The sequence below is a fragment of the Hylobates moloch genome, unplaced genomic scaffold (assembly GCF_009828535.3).
Source record: "Hylobates moloch isolate HMO894 unplaced genomic scaffold, HMol_V3 SCAFFOLD_20, whole genome shotgun sequence".
In the NCBI taxonomy this organism is placed as follows: Eukaryota; Metazoa; Chordata; class Mammalia; order Primates; family Hylobatidae; genus Hylobates; species Hylobates moloch.
Genome location: NW_026652295.1, coordinates 25,038,578 through 25,063,490, shown reverse-complemented (window position 1 = coordinate 25,063,490; position 24,913 = coordinate 25,038,578). Strand labels below are relative to the sequence as shown.

Below are 24,913 nucleotides of genomic sequence, written 5' to 3'. Positions count from 1 at the left end.
TTTAACATATGAATTTGAGGGAGCCTTAAACATTCAGTCCATAACAGTAGGTTTCTTGGAAGAATATTTTTGGCTAAAAGATACTTGAAGAATTTGTGCAGCTTTGGAGGTGTAGTGTTATTTGTTGGCTGATTTACTGACATCCTAGAGTCATATTCTCCAATCAGACAGTTGAGCTGAAGGCTGCAAGTTTACATGCCTCCTTTCATTGTTTCTAGTCCAACCAGCATTTAAGCCTAGCTCTTACATTGTGGAAATGGAAGCCATAAAATAAGATTTCCCCATGGATCTACCATGATCTACATATTTATTATTCTTTCTCAGGAACTGTGTTGTTGTCAGAATGCCAGAACAATTGCACTTTGCTCCTTTACCCTGAATGCCCTAACCCGGAAGAATGGCAATGTTGCTGCAGGAATACACTGGGTTGATTACTCTGCTACCTGTAGGAGGTGCTAAAGTAGATCCACTTTGATACTGGCATCCTCTCTGCAGCCTTAAACATCATGAGTTTCTCTGTTGGTGATATTCTTGGTGAACTGCTTTGAGAGGCCCCTGTTATTACAATCAAAGATACCTTTTAGCATACTGTGAACAGTTGTGACAAAGTACTCTTTTTATTGTCAGTCTATCCCTGATGAATCAGTCAGTAGCTTTGTTGGCTCTGTTTCCTACTTTGTGACTAAAAGAAGTTGCATTACGTATTATAACCTAACCTCGAATGTGGCATACCATCAATCCTGCCATATTGTTTTTCATTGGTTGCACAGGCCAACCCTGGTACAGGATGAGAAGGAGATACACAAGGTTGGAATAGCAGGAGGCAGGAATAATGGGGTGCCACCTTAGAAGCTAGCTATTATACTCAACTACAATGAAGTCATCCAAAAGTATGATATTGTCTTATAGTTGACCATGGCTAAATTCTATGCTTAATAACTTGTCTAATATTCCACAACAAGGCATATGGTGGTGATAAGAATTTGATTTTTTTTTTGGATGTTTCTGATTCTAATGGCAATAAAACTATCTTACTACTGAACTTAGGATGCTGCTCCTTCTTTTGGGATGTATTCACTCAACAATTTTTATAATTTATCCCATTACCCCCAGTTTATTAAGAATTTTAAACTTTAAAGAACCCATAGCTAGCATTTTTAATGCATTTTAGCAACTATTGTCAGGAATATAATATTTTATCAGTATTGACTTATTTAGTTAATTACCTTTATAAATGTTATTATACTGGAATCATGGACGTCCCTGCACTTCGAAGTGGAACTCCATGAGGACTCCACCTGAAAATAAGCTGCTGAAGGATCATCAAAACTAAAGATTTTTCAGAGCAATTAAGTTTTAAAAATAAGACCTGTGATTAACTATGGTTTCCATATTTATATGCTTTCCATATTTATATGCTATTTATGAATCATGCAGTTAATTTGATAAGACAGGTAATATAGATAGGACACGATGCATTTTTGTTGAATTTATTATCTGAAGCTGCAGTAAACATTTAAGTTCACTAGATTGATAATGGCTAATACTATTTATTGTTAGGATTGCAAAATCTGCTCATGAGTGATCCTCTCTGTCTTTTAAGTCAAATATGTGAATTTACTTCCAAGTATACCTTTAAAGACTTCTGAAGCAATCTTGTGCAATGGTACTTTTTCTACAAAGCCTATCAGGATCTGTTGGCTGAACTTTACAGATGAAATATGGTAGAACCAATTTTTCATATAAGGGAGAAGCTCTAAAGAAACAACTAATAAATGCCCTGATGTTGCCCACATGGGTTTGGTCCCTCAGACCTTTCAGTCACAATATCAGAGTATTTTGAGTAATAGATTAGTTCCTTCTAGAAAAAGTCTAGATCATTTGTTTTGGTTACTTTGATGATTTGTTATTCTGTAAGTCTGAAATAGAAAGACCTGGAGCCTAAGAAAAGGCCTCCAACTTAGGGAAGTCTGTAACGCAAAGATTGAGCAAGTTTTACTTTTTCGCTCTGATTTTAGTGAAGGGAAAAGGTGTTCTTGCCATGATCTGGCCTTACCCGCATTGGGAAATGTGTGAATTTCAGACCAAAGACTAAGTAAATGTTAAAGTATTCCTTCCTCTCTCATTGTGCTCCGTACACGTATTTCATTTGGAGACCTCTCTCAAATGTATAGTTTGTAGATAGTTATGTGCTGGTATGTTTTTAACAACTGGCTCTAAGAGAAAAGTGAATACGCACATATAAATACACAAAACATTTACACACCTATATCCATACATATATATATTAATAAAATCCATGGTACCACTTGAAAGTTAATGTAAAAACTTCCACTAACATTTCTGTATATAATTTGAGAAATAAATTTTAAGCTAAACTGCTTTATTGATTTTCAGTTTAGACCTATAACTTCAGAGGAAATACTATTTCTTGTAAAAATTCTATCAATTTTTATAATTTTATTGCCAACAATAGTGTCACAAAATCAGACTGCAAACTGCTTGATTACTATCTGTTTGATCAGAGAAGTCACTCACACATTAACTAATGGGTGCAGTCCTGACATAAATGTTGGTTATGTGCTTTTATTTCAGGTTTCAAAAAAAAATGAAGGAAAATGAAAGTATGTCAAAATTTTGCTCAGATGTCAATGGCATGAGCAACTACTTGCTGAATTGGATAATAGTTTTGGGGTACTGAAATAATATTTCCTTAATATTTCAGGCTATTCAGAATGTAATAGCTATAGATATGTCACACTTTTAAGTTTAATCTACATTATTAACATTTTCTCCAAGATTTTCTTAGGTCTAGACAATCAATAATAAAGTCCTAATTTATAGTGTTTGTTGATTTCCATGGTGTGAGAATGTCCACCAGGCTGATTTCCAGCTACCCACACACTAGTGAATGCAGAGTTGGGAAGAGATGCATAATAGCACACCATTAAGTAGCATTTCTACCATTGAGATAGAATTGACATAAATAACCTCAAGAGCATGGAGAGCAAATAGTAAAATGTACTGTATTTTCACCTTTCTAAATTTAATTTAATTGTAATTTTATATAATTTAATTTTTAATAATGGTGGTGTTTAACAACCAGTTTGCAAAATTCCTGCAATTTTAATAATTGTTCCTTGGAGTAAGATTGCATTCATTTGAGCCAGCTCCAGCACAACCCTGGCTCTGTGACTGCTTATAGAGATTAAGATTAAGTGACTGCTTAAGAGAATCCCAACTTTCTGTCTCAAGCAAACTGGACAAGTGTGTTTCCTCATACTTCACCACTTCCCCATTGCAATCCATCCACACTGATGCTACCAGTTTCTTGATTACTCACACATCTGACCATTTCACTCCTGTACTCAGAAGCCTTGGATGTCTACTTTTTAAATTAGAGGTTCCAATCTCCTTAGCATGCCACACAAAGGTTTGTGTCAACTGACCTTAAGCTGCCATCCAGTCATATCTCCCCACTGTATGTCCATGTTCTCTAGTCATATTAGATTAGTCTTTATTACTCAGAGAAACCATGGCTGGCCACACCTTAGTGCCTTCAGTGACTCTCTTCTGTCTCCCTGAATGGACCTTGCCCTTTTCTCTGCATAGAACTTAGTGACACCCTTTTCCAGATCTGACTCAAATATTCTTCTCCTTAGGAAACTTTTCTCACCTTCTTCTCCCTCCAGTCAGAACCATATGCTCAACCCAGTAATTCTCATGAACTTTTGTACATATATCTGCTATAGCACAGCTTTCTTTCACATTTATGATTTTCTGAAAGCATGTGGTTTATTTATCCATTTTATTACACATAAACTCCTTGAAACATTACCTAATTTTCCCAGGCCAGGAGCAGTATCTGTCATATGCGCATGCTCAGTAACCCTTGTTTAATGTGGATGACATTTAAGACCTTAACTATACTGGCATTGCAAGCATAAATCAAGTACTTTCACAATATATTTTTTCTTAATAAACTACTTAATTGAATTTCATATTACTCTGTTTAGGACTTCTGCATCTACTCTAGTAATTGAGATTAGCTTCAGGTTGTCTTGTGTTTCCTTCATCTAGTTTTGATTTTATGGTAACACTAACTCACAGAATTACATAGAAGGTGCTATATTTTCCTATGCTTTGAATTGGCTTATAAAACCTAGAAAGTTTTTTTAAGTTTCTGGCAGAAATAGAAGGCATCTCATAAAGAATGTATTATCAGAGAACTATATTCAAAAGTCATTGGAAATAATCTATTCTCTGTGTAGTCATGTTACCAATACAAAATACAATTTGTTTCATTCGTTTCAGTTTGCTTTCAGTGTCAGAGTTTGCTTATTTTCCTTTTGATTTAATTTTATTTCTTGAGCCTGTAAATCATTAACATGGTTTAAATTGTTCCTCCTTTTTACAAAAAAAAAGTAGTACTCAATACACAGTTTTTTCACCTTTTTAATAAAAACTTCAAATATATCATGGAGATTTCTGTACCAACACATGAAGATGATTCTCATTCATTTCCGTGGCTTCCCAGGTGTTCTACTGTGAGTCTGTTCTAGACATTACTCAACATTTCCCCTGTGGATAGACTTTAACATTATTTCCAATTTTTTATATTACAAATAATCTGCATGTACAACCTTGTATATCCTTGTTGTTTCATATATGTGGAGTTGTATTTTCAGGATAGATTGTTAGGAGAATTCCTGGATCCATGGTTAAGGCGTATGTTATTTTGTTAGGTTTTACTAAATTCTGCACAAAATGTATTAATTTGTGTTTTTATTTTATTATTATTTTTTGAGAAATGGGGTTTCCCTCTGTTGCCCAGTGCAGTGGCAGGATCATAGCTAACTGCAGCCTTGAACTCCTGGGCTCAAGGCATTCTCCCACCACAGCCCCTTGAGTAGTTAGGACTACAGGTGTGTGCCACTAGACCTGACTAAATTTCCCACCATACATATTATACCATTGTACACTTCCACCAGCAGCTGTATGAGTGCACCTATTTCTCTTCCAGCCCTGGCCTCCCCAGTAACTAGGATTACAGGTGCATACCACCACACCCAGCTATTTTTTTTTTTTTTTGTAAAACAGCATTTCAATATGTTGCCCAGGCTAGTCTTCATGGTCTCAAGCCATCCTCCCCCTTGACCTCCCTAAATGATGGGATTATAGGCATGAGTGACTATGCCCCACTGGGTTTTGGTTTTATAACAAAAGTTTCCTGCCCAGGTTCCCAGTCAGGCCCATTTACGCAAATAAAGGATTTAAATTCACTTAGTTCTGATGGTCAATGTAACTTAGTTCTGATTGGTCAATACAGTCAAGTCCTGATACAGCTGGACTCTGATTGGCCACCATAGCTGAACACTAATTGGTTGGCTTCCAAGCCCAGAAGTCTCTGTGCTGGATGATTCTTTTAACCTTGGGAGTGGTTGCCCAGAGGCTCTGGCTGTAGTTTTACCTTGGCACCAACAACGACCAGTTTGGCTTGATTATAGAAAGGGAAGTTTTGTGATAGTTTTACAACATTTGTCTGAGAACGCAGAGTATTTGAATGCTCCCTCACCCAGCTATGGCCCTCTGGTTCTGTTTGAAGTTTGAGAGCCTCAGTTTGTCACAGGGAGCCCATTTTGTCTGTCGGCCAAGGGTATACTTCAATAATGTGATATTTTGTATACTTTTTTTCTGAGACAGAGTCTAACTCTGTCTTGGCGTGATCTCCGCTCACTGCAACCTCTGCCTCCCAGGTTCAAATGATTCTCGTGCCTCAGCCACCCAACTAGCTGGGATTACAGGCGTGCACAACCATGCTTGGCTAATTTTTTTTTTCTTTTTGTATTTTTGTTGTTGTTTTTGAGACAGAGTCTCGCTCTGTCGCCCAGACTGGAGTGCAGTGGCATGATCTGGGCTCACAGCAACCTCTGCCTCCTGGGTCCAAGCGATTCTCCTGTCTCAGCCTCCCAAGTAGCTGGAATTACAGGCGCCCATCACAACGCCCAGCTAATTTTTGTATCTTCAGTACAGACAGGGTTTCACCATGTTGACCAAGCTGGTCCCAAACTCCTGACCTCAGGTGTCCACTTGCCTCAGCCTCCCAAAGTGCTGGGATTACAGGCGTGACCCACCGCGCCCTTTTTTTTTTTTTTTTTGGATTCTTAGTAGAGACGGGGTTTTGCCATGTTGGCCAGGCTGATCTCAAACTCCTGACCTCAACTGATATACCCACCTTAGCCTCCCAAAGTACTGGGATTACAGGTGTGAGCCACAGTGCCCAGCCATATTTTGTATACTTTAACAATGTGATATTCTGATACATGCATTCAATGTGTAATCATCAAATCAGGGTAATTTGGATATCCATCACCTCAAATGTTTATCATTTCTTTGTGTTGGGAACATTACAAATCTTCTAGCTAATTTAAAATATATAATAAGCGATTATTAACTATAGTCATCCTACTGTGCTATCAAACAGTAGAACTTATTCCTTTTATTTTCTACCTATTAACCAACCTCACTTCATTCCCTACCACCTCCTCCACCTTTCACAGTCTCTGGTAACCATAATTTTACTTTCTATCTCCACGAGATCAACTTTTTTAGCTCCCACATATGACTGAGAACATGTGATATTTTTCTTTCTATGTCTGTCTTATTTCACTTAACGTCCTCCAGGTTCACCCACGTTGCTGCTAATGGCAGGATTTCCTTTTTTAAGGCTGAATAGTATTGCACTGTGTATATATAGCACATTTTTAAATTCCAGTCATCCATTGACGGACACTTAAGTTGATTCCATTTCTTGGCTATTGTGAGTAATGCTATAATTAACATGGAAGTGCAGATATTTTATATATTTTCTTAATGTGTTAGAATTGAGATTCATTTTTTGAACCATTTTATTTTCAGAATTATCTTTATAAAAATCTGAGAATAAACTCACTTTTCTGAGAAAGGAGCTCATCAGTAACATCAGTATCTTGCATTCCGTATAGTCCATTCTTTGGTGGTTAAATTTTTTGCAACTTACATTTTATTGTAATTTTAAACCACCCCCATGGTTATTTATTCTTTTCCTAATGAAATTAGAAGTTCAGTCTAATAACTGTTGTAATACAACAAATAACTTATATTAATCAATAATTTCTAATATTTGAGAAACCCAATTTTTAAAAAAATGACTTTGTAGATCCTTGAAGTTGTTATATCTTGTAAGGTGTTTGGTTTGTTTTTCCGTTGTCTGGAGAATGTGGATCATATTTTAGTTTTCCAAGTAATTAAGGTTTAGGATCATTGTCTTCCCTTATGTCGGTCAGTTCCTGCTCCAGCCTGTGACTTTACATTTCTCTTCATAAAATTTTAATTTATTTTTATAATGTTATTTGATCCCAGATTTTTCCAGCTCTGGCTTTGTTTTCCCTAGTAACTAATGGATATAAGTTATACTGTCGCCTCATAGCTAAAAGGGACTGGTTTTAACTTTTTGTGTTGAAATAATTATAGGTTCACAGGAAGTTGCAAGGCTAGTATACAGGGGTGCCCTGGATCCTTCATTAATTTTATCCCAGTGGCCTTATCTTAATTACTATAGTGCAATTTCAAAACCAGGCATGTGACATTGGTACAATGTGTGAATAGTTCCATATAATTTTATCACGTGTGTAGATTTGTGTAACCATCACAATCAAAGTACAGAACAATTCTATCATCACAAAGATCTTCTTAATGTTACACCTTAATAACCACACCTCATGCTATCCCCTCCGCCTCACCATTCCAAACCCCTGGAAACCATTGTTATTCTCCATCCCTATGACTTTATTTTGAAATGTTATATAAATGGAATCATACAGTATGTAATCTTTTGATATTGGCTTTATTTTCACTCAACATAATTTCCTAGAAGTCCATTCTACTCATTCTGTATACCAATAGCTTTTCTTTTTTGTTGCTGAGTAATATTTCATAGTATAAATATACCACAGTGTGTTTAAACCTTCACTCATTAAAGGACATCTTAATTGTTTCTAAGGCTTACCTATTAAAAACAATCTGCTATGGATATATGCATACAGATTTTTGTGTGAGCATAACATTATAGACTGAATATTTGTGTCCCTTAGTTCATATGTTTGTGTCCCCTCAGTTCACATGTTGAAATTCTAACTTCCAATGTGATGGTATTAGGAGGTGGAGTTTCGGGAATGTAATTATGTCATAAGTGTAGAGCCCTCATGAATGAGATTAGTGCCCTTATGGGAAGAGAATCCAGAAATCTTGCTTTCTATCTCTCTTCTCTCTCTGCCACATGAGGATACAAGAAGGCTATCCACAAACCAAGAAGGGTTCCCTCACCAGAATCAGATCTGCCAGCACCCGGATCTTAGACTTCCCAGATTTCAGAACTGTGAGAAATATTTTTGTTTGTTTGTTTAAGCCACTTGGTCTATAGTGTTTTTGTTGTAGCAGCCCAAACGGACTAAAACACATACATTTTCATTTCTCTGGGATGAATGTTCCATAGTGGGAGTACTAGATCACGTTGTAAGTATATGTTTTGATTTTACAGAAACTGCAAAATGTTTCCCAAGGTGATCTGGATCATTTTATAGTTTTACCAGCAATGTATGGGAGATCAAGTTTTCCCATATTCATGCCATCATTTGATGTTGTCAATTTTTTAATTTTAGTTGCCCAATAGGTGTGTAGTGATATCTCATCCTAGTCTTAATTTACACTTTCCTAATGAGTGTTAATGTTAAACATCTCCTCATGTGCTTGTTTGCCCTTTGTGTGTCCTTGGCAGTGAAATGTCTCTTCATGAATATTGTTTATTTTTTACTGGGATAGTTTGGTTTTTTTATTGTTGAGATTTGAGAATTCTTTATATTAACATAGATCAAGTATTCTACCATATATATGGTTTGCAAACATATTCTTTAAGTCTGCAGCCTGTTGTTGTTTTCTTCAAGGAGACTTTCACAGAACAAAAGCTTTTATTTTTTTTTCTTTTCTGGATTGTTTTGATTTCATGTCTAAGAACTTTTTGCATACATCTAGACTCAAAAGACCTTTCTCCTACATATTTTTTCTAAAAGGTTTATAGTTTTACATTTTTCATATTTAAATATATGATCTATATGAGTTAATTTTAGGCAAGGTGTAAGGTTTAAGTCAAGATACATATTTTTGCCTATTGCTCTAGCATCAGCTATTGAAAACACTATCCTTCCTTCATTAAATTTTTTTTCAATCTTTGTCAAAACTCAGTTGGTCATACTTGTGTAGGACTATCTGTGTGTTCTCTCTTCTGTTCCATTGATCTATTCTGCCATTACAACACAGTGTTGATTACTATATTATATAATAAGTCCTGAATTTGGTTACAGTTATCCCTACCACTTTATTCTTTTTCAAAATAGTTTTAGATGTTCTAGTTCCTTTTACTGGTACTTTTAAGATTTATTGTGATTTTTCACATAAACAATCATATCATCTGTGAATACAGGGAGTTTTATTTTCTCCCAAATCCATATGCCTTTAATTTCTTTTTCTTGCCTTATTGTACTAGCAAGGACTTCCAGTATACAGTTGAATTTAATTGTGAGTGAACATTTTGCCTTGCTCCTGATCTTAGATACCAATCTAGAATCCAGGTAGAATCTGAATGTCTAGGATTAGGGGAATCAGAAAAAACATGTTAAGAATGAAACACTTTATATAATGTAGGACTTATATTTGTCTGTTGTAACAATGGTAGAGAAGACTCTTTTGAAGGAATTCCTAATTTTATTATATTTTGAAAGGGGGAAACTGTCAGTGATCTAGTAACATTGTTATATTTCATTGGAAGGCATAACTTTTATTTCCAAAATCATGTTATTTGGGTGCCATATGATGGTCATATATTACTGGGTGTAATAGTAGTTGTAACCACCCAATGAGTTTTTTTTGCCTGCTGCCCAGATAAAGCCAATTTATCAATATAAGGAAATTGCAATAGAGAAACATTTTAATACATGTAAAACAGGCTAGAAGGGAGACTGGAGTTTTATTACTACTCAAACTAACCTCCCCGAAAATTTGGAGGCTAGGGTTTTTCAAAGATAGTTTGGCAAGCAGGAGGCTAGGGAATGGGTGCTGCTAATTGGTTGAGAAAGCAATCATAGGGATAGGGAAAATGGCCTTCCTGAAGCTGAGGCCACTTCTGAGTAGTGGCCATAGGACCAGTTGAGTCAACAGTCATGGATCCAGTGGGGCCATCCAGTCATCAGAAGTGCAAAAGCCTGAAAAGACATCCAAAAATTCAATCTTAGATTCTACACTAATGACATTATTTACAAGAGTAATTGGAGAAGTTGCAAATCTTGTCACCTATAGAATAATGGTTGGTAATGGAATAATGTTTCAACTACAAATTAAGACCCTCTCATCTTCCTAACCTGGTAGGCTTTCATTAGTTTTACAAAGGTGGTTTAATTTATTGAGAAGGGCTATTATAACTTGAACTAAATTTCTCCCAAAGTTAGCTTGGCCCATGCCCAGAAATAACCACGGGCAGTTTGGAGGTTGGTTAGGTAAGATCTAACAAGATCTAGCAAGATGAAGTTGGTTAGGTCAGATCTTTCACTGTCATAATTTTCTCACTGTTACAATTTTTGCAAATGCGATTTCATAATAAGTTCAATCAGACCATGTAATTTTGTACAATTTAATGGAAAAGATAATAGGGTGTTAATTTTATTTTCACTATGTAGAAAGACCTTGAGAACAATTTAGTTAAATATGGTCCAGTTCCGATAAATTTCAGGATTTTAAAAGAATCTTGGTGTAACAGAAGACACTGAGAGTCAGACCTGCCCATCCCACTGGTCTGATATGGGTTTTTAACAGTAGAAGCAAGGAATGGGTTAATGACCCCATGGAAGGGAGTCAAAATATTCTGAGGATCCAAAAATCTTCTCAAAGCACCAGCCATACCCCTTGTTTGGCTCTAAATTTGTCTTCTAATTGCTTTACAGTATTAAAGGAAAGAGAAAAATTCTTTTAGCTTAATTTCATGCTTCTTCCTTATTCTTCATTTATCCCTTCTGGCACACCCGGATTAAGAACAAAGCCATTTAATCTCACAAAAATGAGTACTGAGATACGGGGCCATGGTTAAAGACCAAACACATTTAATTGACTATGATTTTCGGGAGGGGTTTTTATTGTGTCAAGCTGAAAATTTTTGCTTAAATTTGTCAGACAGATGTTCTTACAAAAGAAACTCATTATTGAGATAAATTAAGGAGGAAAGGGTGGGGCCCATTAACAGTTCTCTTCTAGGGTAACTGTAGACTAGAAAGAAAAGCTGCTGGGACTAAAGTCCTCAGAGAGTGGAATTTGAGATACACAGACATTCCCCCTACCACCCCACCCCCACCACCTTCTCTTTCAACAGACACGGAAGTTTTTATTTCTGATGTCACCTTTATTTTTTAAAGTGCTCCAAGAGCAAGAGATTCAGCCACTGGCAGCTCTGGATTAATTTTCTAAAATTTTTTATTTGTCCTGCAACCCTACAAATATGTCTCTTCAATCTCCAGGTCTGAAAATATCAGAAAAGATTCTTACTGGCTCAGCTTGGGTGGCATGCCCAATCTTTGAACCAATCATGGTACCCCAGTGAGTGCAGTTCCTTTATTGACTAAACCTGAGTGCAGAGTGTACTGCCCTGATTGACCATTTTCATCATCCCAATCTTGTTCTGAAGAGCAAGTCATGAACCACTTGTGAAATAGAACATACAATAAAATAATAGAACACAACACAATAATTTAGAAAGTGATGTCAGAATGCTTCCACCATAGCATATTGTTTTTGAAAACTTTTGTTTTAGCTCTTGGTATGTACATGTTTCCCTAACTGTGACTTTGGTCATGCAATAAAAGGTATTTCTTAAATGTTTGTTGTAGTTAAAAAAAAAAGTGAAAAACTTTTAGCTCTACTGTACAGTTTGGGTACTTGAATTCAGTCAATGTTGATGTTTCCAGATTAGGAGTTTGTGATGTGTTACAGCAGTAAGACAGTTCCCTTGCTTGGTCTTTTGCAGAACAGACTGCATTAGAGCATGATTGCTCACTTAATCTCTCTGCTCCTCATTCACCCACTTTAGAGGGTAATCAGATGTACTTACGTCCCTTCTGGGCTTTAACACCAAGTATTATGTGTCCTTGCTCATTCTCAATTTCATTTGTCTTTAATCCCCCTACATTCCCTATTTTCTGCAGTATAATTACAGTAGAATATTGTCATTTCCTTTAGCAAATGTTTACTATGGCTTTCTGAATTTATAAAAACAGACAACACTCACCAAAAATGTTCTGTTTTACTTATTAAAATCCCTTGTCAAATAATACAATCTGCATGAACTAAGGATGATAGATTAATGCCATCATTTTGAAGCAGCTGCAATTACTACATTGAACGTAAGTGAGTTACTGAAATGATATTTTTTGAAACTTGATCACAGCTCCTTTTCTGAGAGGGTGTATGGCTCTGAGAACTGTTGATTTCCAATAATTATTTCCCAGTTAATTGTGGGCCATTGCCCTGCAGATGTTACTTAAATCTGATTTTATTTTCCTTCTACTAGTGTAGGAGAATCTTTTTAATACCCTTTTTAAAGATTTGTCTAATCATCAAGAACATTATTAAATAACATGATTTTAAAAGTCCTCTAACAACGACTACTAGTATTCCACTAAGAAACAAAGATTATCCATCTAAACGTATTAACAAACGTATTAAAAAACTCAGTAAGCATCTACTGAGTTTTTTAAAAAGATTTATTTTTCCTTTAGCAAACAGGTTTGCATTTTACTCAGCATTCAAACATCCTTATACTCGTAGATGGATCCTGGTTTATCACTGTTAACTTTTTAATTGGCTACCAGAGTTGATTGCTCATATGTAATGGAAGATTTGTGTATATTTACTTATAACTGAGAATGTGCTGCACTTAGTAGCATGCCTTCTTCATTCACTTTTGGGATTTTTTTTAGTAATTTGAAACCATTTCGTTAGCTGTAGATTTATCCTTTTCTTAAATGTCTAAGAAGAAGCCTGATATTTGAGGATGTTAGCTCATTGGTAACCTCATTTTTTCCCCCATTCATCTTAATCCTCACTGCTTTCTAGGTTTAATTTAAGCAATTTCTATTTTTTCAGAAACTCTTACATTTCTTCGATATTTTCAAATATGTTAACATAGGTTTTTTAAAACTATGTCCTTGTAAACTTAAAACAATTCCTAAATATCTCTATCTAAATTAAGTTCCCAGGGGGGTTTAATAATTGTTTTCAACAAATAGCTTTTATATTTATTTAATTCTATAGGTTTAGGTTAATAATTTTATGGACACAAGCATGGTGAAGAAAATAACTTTTGGCCATGCGCAGTGGCTCACACTTGCAATCCCAGAACTTTGGGAGGCCCAGGTGGGCGGATCACCTGAGGTCAGGAGTTTGAGATCAACCTAACCATCGTGGTGAAACCCCATCTCGGGAGTTTCACCCAAGAAACTCGGGAGGCTGAGGCAGGAGAATCGCTTGAACCCAGGAGGCAGAGGTTGCAGTGAGCCGAGATTGTACCACTGCACTCCAGCCTGGGCAACAGAGCAAGACTCTGTCATACACACACAAACACACACACACACACACACACACACACACACACACACGGAGTATTAGGCTTTGGTTTGAGATATAACCCACATACTAAAATATTAGTATCTTTATACTTATAAATATGAGTATTTATAAGTATGAACATATTTATATCTCAGTGTGTCCATTATATCTCAAACCAAAGCCTAATTATAGGTTTGTATCTTAGTGTGTAGGTTATAAACCTTATAAACATTATAAACTTTATTATAGTATATTAAGCACTTTCACATAAGTAAGGTATCACATATCCATATGTACCTTTTATCTTTTGGTTTATTAACATGGCATGGCTATGGCCTTCTAGACATATAACCATCCTAGAATTCTCAGAAGGTAATTCTTTGGCAGAAGAAAACATGCGCCCTAGGAGTATGTTTAGATATGTCCATTCCTTGACTGATGTCAATACAGGCATGCTCTCCCAACAAGAGTTGTGCTGAAAGCTACAAGTTTACAAATCTTCCTTTGCTTCTAATCATTTAGTCTAATTCGACACTCTAACTAAAATTCAACTCCCAAAATAGGATTCCCCATCTTCACATTATTTTTCTCAGGAATTACATAGGTTGTCACAATAACGTCCTAATTTGTTCATTTTCCCAAGAAGAATGGCATTTTCCCTTCCAGGAGCCTGCTATAATGACTGCTCTGCCTACCTGAAGTAGGTGCTGAAACAGTTCCACCCAGAAACATCAAGTTCTGCTGTCAATACTACTGAGTATTAAAGGAAACTGCTTTGGATACCCCAATAACCAGAACTGTTCTGAGTCCTGTTTACGAAAGCTGTAGTCTTATTGACGAAACAGCATTTTGTAATCCTTTTGTAAACTAGCTCTTTCTCAGAAATTGAGTGGCTCTGAAAAGGGCCTTTGATTTCAGCTTTGGGTTTTTGTTTTTGTTTCTTCTAGACATTAAACATTCAAGTCACTTCGCTGGCTTTTACAACTTGCGTGGTTATTCGTACTGGACTTTGTGGTAGTGGCTCCCAATCCTTTGGGACAGCAGCACAACTTGGATGTTGGGCAAGACGTCACCCTAAGCCATTGTCACTCGGCCCAGCAGCTTGTTGAGCTCCTTGTCGTTGCGGATGGCCAGCTGCGGGTGGCGCGGGATGATGCAGGTCTTCTTCTTGTCCTGACGGCGTTGCCAGCCAACTCCAGGATGTCGGAGGCCAGGTACTCCAGAACTGCCAGCAGGTACGCTAGCGTGCAGCCCCCGACCCTCTCGGCATCGTTGCCCTTGCTGAGCAGCCGGCGGACACCGCCCACGGGGAAGTGCAGAACCTCTCTGAATAAATAGCGTGTACCTTTCCCCTGAGCTTCCCTAGTCTAAGACATAGCTCAAAACTAAAAGTTATAACGGAAAAAGACATCCGTTAAAACGGGTACTCAGCGTATTTCTAGTCTGACAGCAGATTGTGGATTATCTGATTGATTGGCTAATAGCCATCTATCCAATCAGAGAACCTTACTGCTATCATCTTATTTACATACTCTACCTATTATCCAATCAGATGTTAGATGCAAATGACGTAGGTTGAGGGCCATGCCTATAAATATCACGCTTCGCTCCAGTCAAACATCAGTTAGTGATCTCCCCGTGAACTTGGAAGATAAACATGCTGGAGCTTGCTTCAAAGGGCACTACCATTTCCAAAAAGGGCACTACCATTTCCAAAAAGGGCTTCAAGAAGGCAGTCGCTAAAACTCAAGGAGGACAAAAAGCACAAGAGATGCCGCAAAGAGAGCTATTGTATTTACATCTACAAGGTGTTGAAGCAGGTCAACCCGGACGCTGGAATCGCTTCCAAGGCCATGAGCATCATGAATTCTTTTGTTAGTGACATTTTTTAGCGCATTGCTGGTGAGGCTTCTCGCCTGGCGCATTATGACAAGCGCTCGACCATCACCTCCAGAGAGATCCAGATGGCCGTGCGCCTGCTGCTGCCCGGGGAACTAGCCAAGCACGCTGTCTCGGAGGGCACCAAGGTTGTCACCAAGTACACCAGCTCCAAGTAAACCACGATCCAGCCAGCAGATGAGCTCCACAAACCAAAGGCTGTTTTAAGAGCCAATGAAAGTTTCTAACAGGGCTGTAGAATGTTTATTTTATTATAATAGAGTATGCCACATTGCCAGACTGATAATTTTTTCCTAGACTAGGTATAACATGCTTATCTCTTAAGTCTAAACTTTGCGTTAATCAACTGTATCTGCAGCAGTATTGGTGAAAGCTAAAAATTTCACAGCCGAGGCAATTAAAGGGGAGCTCCCAAAATCCTGGCCCGAATTCATGGGGATATTCTTTCTGTGGACAGTGTCGTGGGGAAATATGGCTTGCCTTTTTGTCTACGGCGTTTTCTACTACAAACCCTCTACAATGACAGCAAAAAAGGCCTGGAGCTCCCCACTTAGGGAAATCTGGCACTGAGCATTAGGCTGTTTGCTTTTTCTCGACTTTGGCCATCATGTGTGCAAAACATCCTCCAAGTCCAGGTGGACCTGCTTCAGCACCTTGTAGATATAAATAGAATAGCTCTCTTTGCAGCATCTCTTGCGCTTTTTATGCTCCTTTTCTTGCACATTATGGAAAGTGATCAGGCTAACTCCCCTTGAACTGCTGGAATTTGAGGTCCAAAGCCCAAGGTTTCTGCGTCTCTGTGAACTCCAGTAAACTGCTTACTCAATATCACAGTTCTTATGTTGCTTAGCCACTTAAGAATTCTCTCCACAGGGATTTCCAGTTGATCCCAACAGAACTGTTCCTGAACTTCTGCATTCTCTATATCCATGAGTACCACCCTATTCACATGGTTGTCCAAGCCAGAAATGTATTTTTTCTCTAATAGTCTCTGTTCAACCTCCATCCACTTCAATCTCTCAAGATATGGTAATTTTACTTCCTACATATTTCTGGTGTCTGATTATTCACCATCTCCACTGCTACCATTTTTGTCTGCATACTCATGATCTCACATCTGAATTAGTTTCTAATTGATGTCACTGCTCTTAATCTTGCCTCCCTAAAACCCACTCTCCACCCAACTATTTTCATTTTTTAAATTGACAAAAATTATGTATTTACTGTGTACAACATGTTTTGAAATATGTATACATTGCGGAATGGCAATCTAATTAACATATGCATTACCCCACATATTTTTTGTTATGAAAACACTTAAAATCTACTCTTTGCAATTTTCAAGAATACAACATATTGTTACCAACCATAATCGGCATATTGTACAATAGAGCTCTTCAACTTATTCCTCCTAAGTGAAATTTCATATCCTTTAACCAATATCTTCCCACCACTCCCCAACTGTAGCCACTGGTAACCACCACTCTGCTCTCTACTTACATGAGTTCAACTTTTTTTTAATTCCACTTATGAGATCATACAGCATTTGTCTTTCTGTGCCTCGCTCATTTCACTTAACATCCTCCAGGTTCATTCATGTTGCTGCCAATGACAGAATTCTTTTTCTTTTTTAAGGCCAAATAGTATTCTATTATGTATATATGCCACATTTTCTTTAGACATTCATCTGCTGATGGACATTTATGTTCTTTCTATATCTTGTCTATTGAGAATAATTCTGCAATGAACATGGGAGTACAGATATCTCTTTGAAAAACTGATTTTATTTCCTTTCAATATATACCCAGTAGTAGGATTGTTGGATTATATGGTAGTTCTATTTTTAATTCTTTGAGGAAATTCTATACTGTTTTCCACAATGTGTGCACTAAAATATTACCATTTTCAATCTTATTTGAGGCACAAATATTACTATATCACATATTTTAAAAAATATTTTGAAAACTCAATTTGATATTGTTTTATTAATAGTATTAAACATTTTATTGCATGCACTTAGAAATTTATATTAAGCTGTGTATAGGATCAGCTAGACTTGCAAAGAAATCCATAGTACAATAAAAGTTTTGAATGTTGGAGCTTTTTGGATTACAGATGCTCAACCTGTATTGCAAACATGTAAAATTCAAGAAAATCTACCAGGAAACCAATAGGAAAATAAGTCAATTCAGTGAGGTACTAGAAGGATATATAAAAAAATAATGCACAGAAAGCAGTCTTACATACATAACAACAAAGTGTTAAAAAAATAATGAATAGGAAATACCTCATTTACAGTAACAACAAAAATACCCAGAACTATATTTAACTTTTTAAAATGCCAAATATATATGAAGGTAGGTGATCAGTTCACACCCATCCTGTGGTTTTCTGCAGGTGAATGACTCAGGCAGCACCTGAACTAGGCTCAGTTCTAGAAAATGGATTTGAGAGGAATGGGGTCCTCTGGGAAGACTCCTCTTGCTCTCAATCCAAGACCCAGTGGAATAGACTGACTCTTCCTGCCTTTACTTTATCCTATCCTCTCTGCATGAACACTTGGAACTGTAACCAGTATGATGGCAAAGTCACAGTGTGGAGAAGGGCAGAGGCAAGATGCAGGGTAGTGCAGCCAGGGCTGTGATCATCCTATTGGTGGAACTTCTCTGCCTTTATGTTGTCATGTTTTACTTATCTCAACCAGTTCAGCTAGTATTTCCTATTATTTGCAGCCAAAATACATCTGATATAAAAGCTACATGAAGTTTGGTCTGAAAAGAGTTTTTATTTGCTGGTATTCCTACTTATCTATTGCCCAAATAAGCCTAAAAGTCCTTGGGTAATCAGGGTAGTCTACTGACAGTGGTCACAAAGTTGACAGGTTATTTGGCAGCTATGTGATACCTGCTGTTTTCCAAGGTGTTAGAGAAGCATGAATCCCTGATTAGAGATGATCCCATCCCCAATACAAGGTGAGCATAGATGCTAGATGCCCCTTCCCCCCGATTTGTCACCTCTTTGGAAGATTTCCCAGCTAAGGCATGCAGGGGCTTTGCAGGGACTGTCTTACTGTTCACGAAAGTGTGGGGGAACTTACTTTAGTGGATCTTGTTGTACATCGATATATTGGTTTTGTTTGTTTTTGAGACGGAGTCTCGTTCTGTCACCCAGGCTGGAATGCAGTGGGGAGATCTCGGCTCACTGCAACCTCCGCCTCCCGGGTTCAAGCTATTCTCCTGCCTCAGCCTCCCGAGTAGCTGCAATTACAGGCATGTGCCACCACGCCCGCCTAATTTTTTGTATTTTTAGTAGAGACAGGGTTTCACCGTGTTAGCCAGGATGGTCTCGATCTCCTGACCTCGTGATCTGCCCTCCTCGGCCTCCCAAAGTGCGGGATTACAGGCGCGAGCCACCGAGCCCGGCCAGTATTAACTTTTTAATGTAAAGAAAGCACATATACATATCCAAAATTTCGTTAAAAGATAAAGGTTAAACGAACATGCGTTGAACAAATTGAGGATTCCAGCTAACCACAGGTTTCCAGGAAGTAGTATTTGATCCATTTTTAAGGTGGCTGAAATCAGTTCAATGCTTGAGAGCCCTTACAGATGGGAGTCCAACAACCAGTAACACGACAATGAAGGAAACTATTATAAATTCAAGAAAATTAAAGGACACTTTAAATCCATTTCATTCCTGCTAATCAGATTTGTGAGTTCTCCAAAGAGTTTGCGTAATCATTTCCACACTTGGCTTACCTGTGGCACAAAACGCAACTTCCTCTCAACTATTCCCTTTTCGTGAGGTCTTAAAATTTGGGATCATAATGCAAGTTATATTGTCTACGTCGCTGAGCTTTTTAGTTTTATACATGTAATGCTAACCTTAAATATACCAGTATCAGCATGTAGCTTTTTATACAAACTAGGGGGCTTTTTGTTTTGGGTTTTTTTTTTTTTGAGACAGTCTTGCTGTCACCAGGCTGTAGTGCAGTGACGATCTCGGCTCACTGCAACCTCCGGCTCCCAGGTTCAAGCGATTCTCTTGCCTCAGCCTCCCAATCAGCTGGGACTACAGTGCACGCCACCACGCCCACCTAATTTTTGTATTTTTGGTAGACGGAGTTTCACCTTGTTGGCCGAGATGGTCTCCATCTCTTAACCTTGTGAACCGCCAGCCTCTACCTCCGCAAGTGCTGGGATTACAGGCGTGAGCCACGGTACTCTGCAAGGATTGTCTTGCTGCAACTAGTTCGTCTACCTGCCCTTTTAAGAGACTCACGTCCACCCTCAGCCCACAGCTGATTTGAGTATGTTCGCGGTGAATCACGCCTGTAATTCCACCACTTTGGGAAGCCAAGACGGGCGGATCACGAGGTCAAGAGTTTGAGACCATCCTGGCCAACATGGTGAAACCCCGTTTCTACTAAAAATACAAAAATTATCCGGGCGTGGTGCGGGGGCGCCTGTAGTCCCAGCTACTCGAAGCTGAGGCAGGAGAATGGCGTGAACTCAGGAGGCGGAGCTTGCAGTGAGCTGAGATTCCGCCACTGTAGGCCAGCCCGGGAGACAGCGAAACTGTCTCAAAAAACAAAAACAAAAACAAAAAAAAAACACTACCCTTGCGGTTAGAAACTACACTAAGGCCACAGCTCTTTCAGTGTGCTTGAGTGGCTCTGAAAAGAGCCTTTGGGTTAGAAACTACGTTTACATGGCAGGCTTATTTGGAGCTGGTGTATTTAGTGACAGCCTTAGTACCCTCAGACACGGCATGTTTAGCCAGCTCTCCCGGCAGTAGCAAGCGCACTGCTGTCTGAATCTCTCTGGAAGAGATGGTGGAGCGCTTGTTGTAGTGAGCCAAGCGTGATGCCTCGCTGGCTATACGCTCAAAGATATCAGTGACGAAAGAATTCATAATACTCATGGCTTTGGAAGAGATTCCAGTGTCCGGATGGACCTGCTTTAGCACCTTGTAGATGTAAATAGAATAGCTCTCTTTACGGGTCTTCTTGCGCTTTTTGCCCTCCTTCTTCTGGGCCTTAACAACAGCTTTCTTAAAGCCCTTCTTCGAGATGGTAGCACCTTTAGACGACAACTCCGGCATAGCTACCATACACCTCTGCAGTGTTACACAGCTCCTTTTCAGTGTTACGCAACTCTTCAGTGTTTCACAGCTCTTTCCAGCGTTAAACAGCTCGTCAGTGTTAAACAGCTCCCACAACCACAGCTCCAAGCCTCACCAAGCTAAACGAACAGAGATCGAGGATGAAAGATGCGGTATTTATAGGCACGGCCCTCAAATGCCGCGTTCGGTATCCAAAATCTGATTGGACAATGGGAAGTGGCGTGAATGTAAATGAGGCGATTCTAGTACGACTTTCTGATTGGGTAGACGGCCATCAGCCAATCAGATAGCAAATGCCAACCTCAGTCAGACTATAAATAGGTCCAGTAGCAGCTCTGGAAACGTGATTCTGGTGTTGCTGCAGTTTTCCTGTGAGGAGATGTCTGGACGAGGAAAGCAGGGAGGAAAAGCACGCGCCAAGGCTAAGTCTCGCTCGTCTAGAGCAGGCTTGCAGTTTCCCGTAGGTCGGATCCACCGCCTGCTTCGTAAGGGAAACTATGCTGAGCGGATAGGGGCAGGCGCGCCAGTGTACTTGGCGGCAGTGTTAGAGTACCTGACAGCGGAAATCCTGGAACTGGCTGGTAATGCGTCTCGCGATAACAAGAAAACTCGTATTATTCCTCGCCACCTGCAGCTAGCTATCCGCAATGATGAGGAACTTAATAAGCTTTTGGGCGGCGTGACCATTGCCCAGGGCGGGGTCCTGCCTAACATTCAAGCAGTGCTGCTGCCCAAGAAGACTGAGAGTCACCACCATAAAGCCCAAAGCAAGTAACTTCAGGTTGTCATTGATAAATGACTTCTAAGTGTCAAAAAACAAAAGGCTCTTTTCAGAGCCACCTACCGTCTCAGAAAAGGCTGTACATTACGTAACGCTATTGCTGTTAAGCAGCCATCTTACGCGCCTGTCAGAAGTAATACCCGTTTAAGCGCATTTCGGGAATGTACGGGGATTTTCAAGGAGCCTTGCATCGACCATTAGTTTGAGGTAATTTTGATTATATACGTCACTGGGCGAGGTGGCTTACGCTTCTGAGCAGTCAATACTTGCACTTGTGGAGGTTGGAGTGGGAGGGTCGTTTAAGCCTGGGGCTTAACCATTAACATAATTAAGATCCTGTCCCCACAGAAACTAGCCGGGCTTGGTGGTGCAGGCCTGTAGTCCCAGCTGCTCGGGAGGCTGCGGTGGGAGGGTTGTTCATGATCACGGGAGGCGAAAGTTAGTGAACGAAGATCGCTCTACTGCACTCCAGTCTGGGTGACATGAGCGAGACTGTATCTCAAACTAGAGTTTTGTATGTCAGTTATGTTAAGGGTTACACATGGAAGTGAAGATTGCATTACGAGCAGGAGAGGTGTAATCTTCCTGTTTAAATCCAGACAACATCAGTCTGGCTGGTTAAAGTACATTTTAGAGAATTTCTTTTCAAATATGGTAGTTTCATGAAATACTCAAATGTGGCATGTAAGTTAATCTTAAAATTTGGGTAAGCATATGTATTTGATACCTGTGGTTTCACGTACTTTGTAAAGGATAATAGAATTATTTCTTAAAATATAAGTAAAATATGTTAAAAAGAAGCCTTACACCATATGTGATGGTGAGATACTAGTGTCAGACTCAGGCAGGAATGGAACTAGAAGGCCTAACATAATTTGAAGTTTAGAAATTTGAAACAGTATATGCTTCAAAAGTTTTGACTGTTGAAAAGAGGCAAAATAGTTTGTTGATCTGTGTTTGCAGTTTGTGCTGTAAACAAGAGAAAGTGAAAAGCAAAACCCATTCAGTAACGCTGCCAAATAACTAAATCAAAAATTACTGTACGATATTCAACAGTTGACCTTACCTCAAAAAAAAAAAACTCATTTGGTTACAAAAAAAAAAATTGCGAAACACTTGATATCTACACATAATAAGGCGTGTATAGAAGCAGGTAAAGTTCTATAAAATAAAACATGCCGAGTAAGGACAATCAAGTTACAAAAGTGAGTCATCCCTTGAATTAACCTGCATACATAATAAGTAAGGGATGCAATTAGGGAAGGCAAAAACTGAAGATATTTGAAAACAGAGATGGCAACTATATGTTGAATAAAACTGGGTAATATTTAGAACATGGCAAATGTGAAACTTAGGATATAAGACAAATCTAAACAGATGAATTCCAAGTAATTAATGTAGATACTTTGTCAAGGAAGTGGCACTTAACTTCCCAGACTTGCCAAGGCAGAGTAGGGAAAGGCAGAGGAGGAGGGACTTGACTTTATGGAAGAGAACCTGTGTATTATTTTATTCCAAATGCACTACATAATACTTTTATTTCCATCTCTAATGCAATCCTATTAAAATTGCATTAAACTAAATGTTTAGATAGAATAAAATATATTTAAAAATTGTGAATACATGTTAAAAGAGACATGCCCCTTGATTTTTCAAAAACAATTTACTTATAGAAGTTTCTGATTCTTCTTTTTTTGGAGCCAGAGTCTCGCTCTATCACCCAGGCTGGAGTGCAGTGGCGCGATCTCGGCTCATTGCAACCTCCGGCTCCCGGGTTCAAGTGATTCTCCTACCTCAGCCTCCAGAGTAGCTGGGATTACGGGAGCCTGCCACCACGCCCAGCTAATTTTTGTATTGTTAGTAGAGACGGGGTTTCGCCATGTTGGCCAGGCTGGTCTCCAACTCCTGACCTCAGGTGATCTGCCCGCCTCAGCCTCCCAAAGTGCTGGGATTACAGGTGTGAGCCACCGCACCCAGCCTTGATCTCTTCTTATAGAACTTTCACACGTTTCATAGTTTATCTCCAGGTATTCTTTTTTATTACTGGATTTTGGGGAAATATTAGGTTTTTTTAATTATGTTTTCTGATTGACCATGTTTTACAGATAGAACATTCTTGATTTTTGTACTGGTTTGTATTTCCTTCCTTATTCTGTCATTTCTGTTGTCCAGCTTTTTTCCTCTGTGGTTTTCCAGGTAGGCAGAAAAATCATATAATTTTGTCCTGTTGTTTTAAATAGTTGACTTTGTCTAAATGCATTGTCTAATAGTTATATGTGATAATAAAAATGGTGATACTGACTTTTTTTCCCCCCGACAGCCTTCCTCTGTCGCACAGACTGGAGTGCAGTGGCCTGATCTCAGCTCATTGCAGCCTCCGCCTCCTGGATTCAAGCGATTCTCCTCCCTCATTCTCCCAAGTAGCTGGGATTACAGGCATGTACCATCATGTCTGGCTAATGTTTATATCTTTAGCAGAGACAGGATTTCACCATGTTGGCCAGGCTGGTCTCGAACTCCTGACCACCCACCTTGGCCTCCTAAAGTGCTGGGATTACAGACATGAGCAACCATGCCCGGCTGACTTATTTTTTATTATAATCAGACTAATACGACACTTTCTCATGCCTATGTGATTTGTGTAATTCCAAAATTGCTGTTAATTAAAAATAAATATTGGCTATTAACAATAAAACTTTAGCAGCAACTGAGACAAATATATGCCACTTTTTTCCCTTTACTTTTTTTTTTGGGGGGGCGGGTGGGGAGGGTGGGGACGGAGTTTTGTTCTTATCACCCAAGCTGGAGTGCAATGGTGCCATCTCAGCTCACTGCAACCTCCACCTCCTGGCTTCAAGTGATTTTCCTGCCTCAACCTCCTGAGTAGCTGGGATTACAGGCGCCTGCCACCACACCCAGCTAATTTTTTTGTTTTTTTTTTGTTTTTTTTTTGTTTTTGTATTTTTAGTAGAGACAGCGTTTTGCCATGTTCAGCAGGCTGGTCTCAAACTCCTGACCTCAGGTGATCTGCCCACCTAGGCCTCCCAAAGTGCTGGGATTACAGGCATGAGCCACTGTGCTCAGCCTCCTTTTACTTTTTATGATAAATCACGTTGAAGGAATTCAGAACACACCACTCCAAAATATGTCACTCTGACATATTGACTGTTTGGAGTTAGACACTTGAAAAACAGCAGATGCACATACACTCTGACCTTCCTTTTGTTTCTTAAAAGCAGGAGATGAAAGATGCCCTCCCTATACCAGAAGGAAAGTATCATTCTCATCAAGGAGAGAAAATTAAGGCCAAGGAAAATCTGTACAAATAAACCTTGTTACACCAACCCTTACCTCTCTAGTCACTTCTCCACCTAATTAATTACTCTAACCCAGGCCCCTCTGCTGTCACATTTTCACAGCTTACTG

The 24,913-nt window shown here is 38.8% G+C and overlaps 2 protein-coding genes and 2 pseudogenes across 2 annotated transcripts; 2 read left to right on the top strand and 2 right to left on the bottom strand.

Moving 5' to 3' along the window:
• Positions 1–14,084: 14,084 nt before the first annotated feature.
• LOC116459760 (histone H2A-beta, sperm-like) lies at positions 14,085–15,269 on the bottom strand (annotated as a pseudogene).
• A 71-nt stretch (positions 15,270–15,340) lies between these two features.
• LOC116459759 (histone H2B type 1-A-like) lies at positions 15,341–16,100 on the top strand (annotated as a pseudogene).
• A 4,150-nt stretch (positions 16,101–20,250) lies between these two features.
• LOC116460017 (histone H2B type 1-A) lies at positions 20,251–20,835 on the bottom strand. The gene has a single exon (XM_032140854.2). The coding sequence runs from the start codon at positions 20,692–20,694 to the stop codon at positions 20,302–20,304; it is 393 nt and encodes a 130-aa protein (XP_031996745.1). The 5' UTR covers positions 20,695–20,835; the 3' UTR covers positions 20,251–20,301.
• A 214-nt stretch (positions 20,836–21,049) lies between these two features.
• On the top strand, positions 21,050–24,088 carry LOC116460016 (histone H2A type 1-A). The gene is made up of 2 exons (XM_032140853.2): positions 21,050–21,694; positions 23,808–24,088. The coding sequence occupies exon 1, from the start codon at positions 21,086–21,088 to the stop codon at positions 21,479–21,481; it is 396 nt and encodes a 131-aa protein (XP_031996744.1). The 5' UTR covers positions 21,050–21,085; the 3' UTR covers positions 21,482–21,694; positions 23,808–24,088.
• Positions 24,089–24,913: the final 825 nt, after the last annotated feature.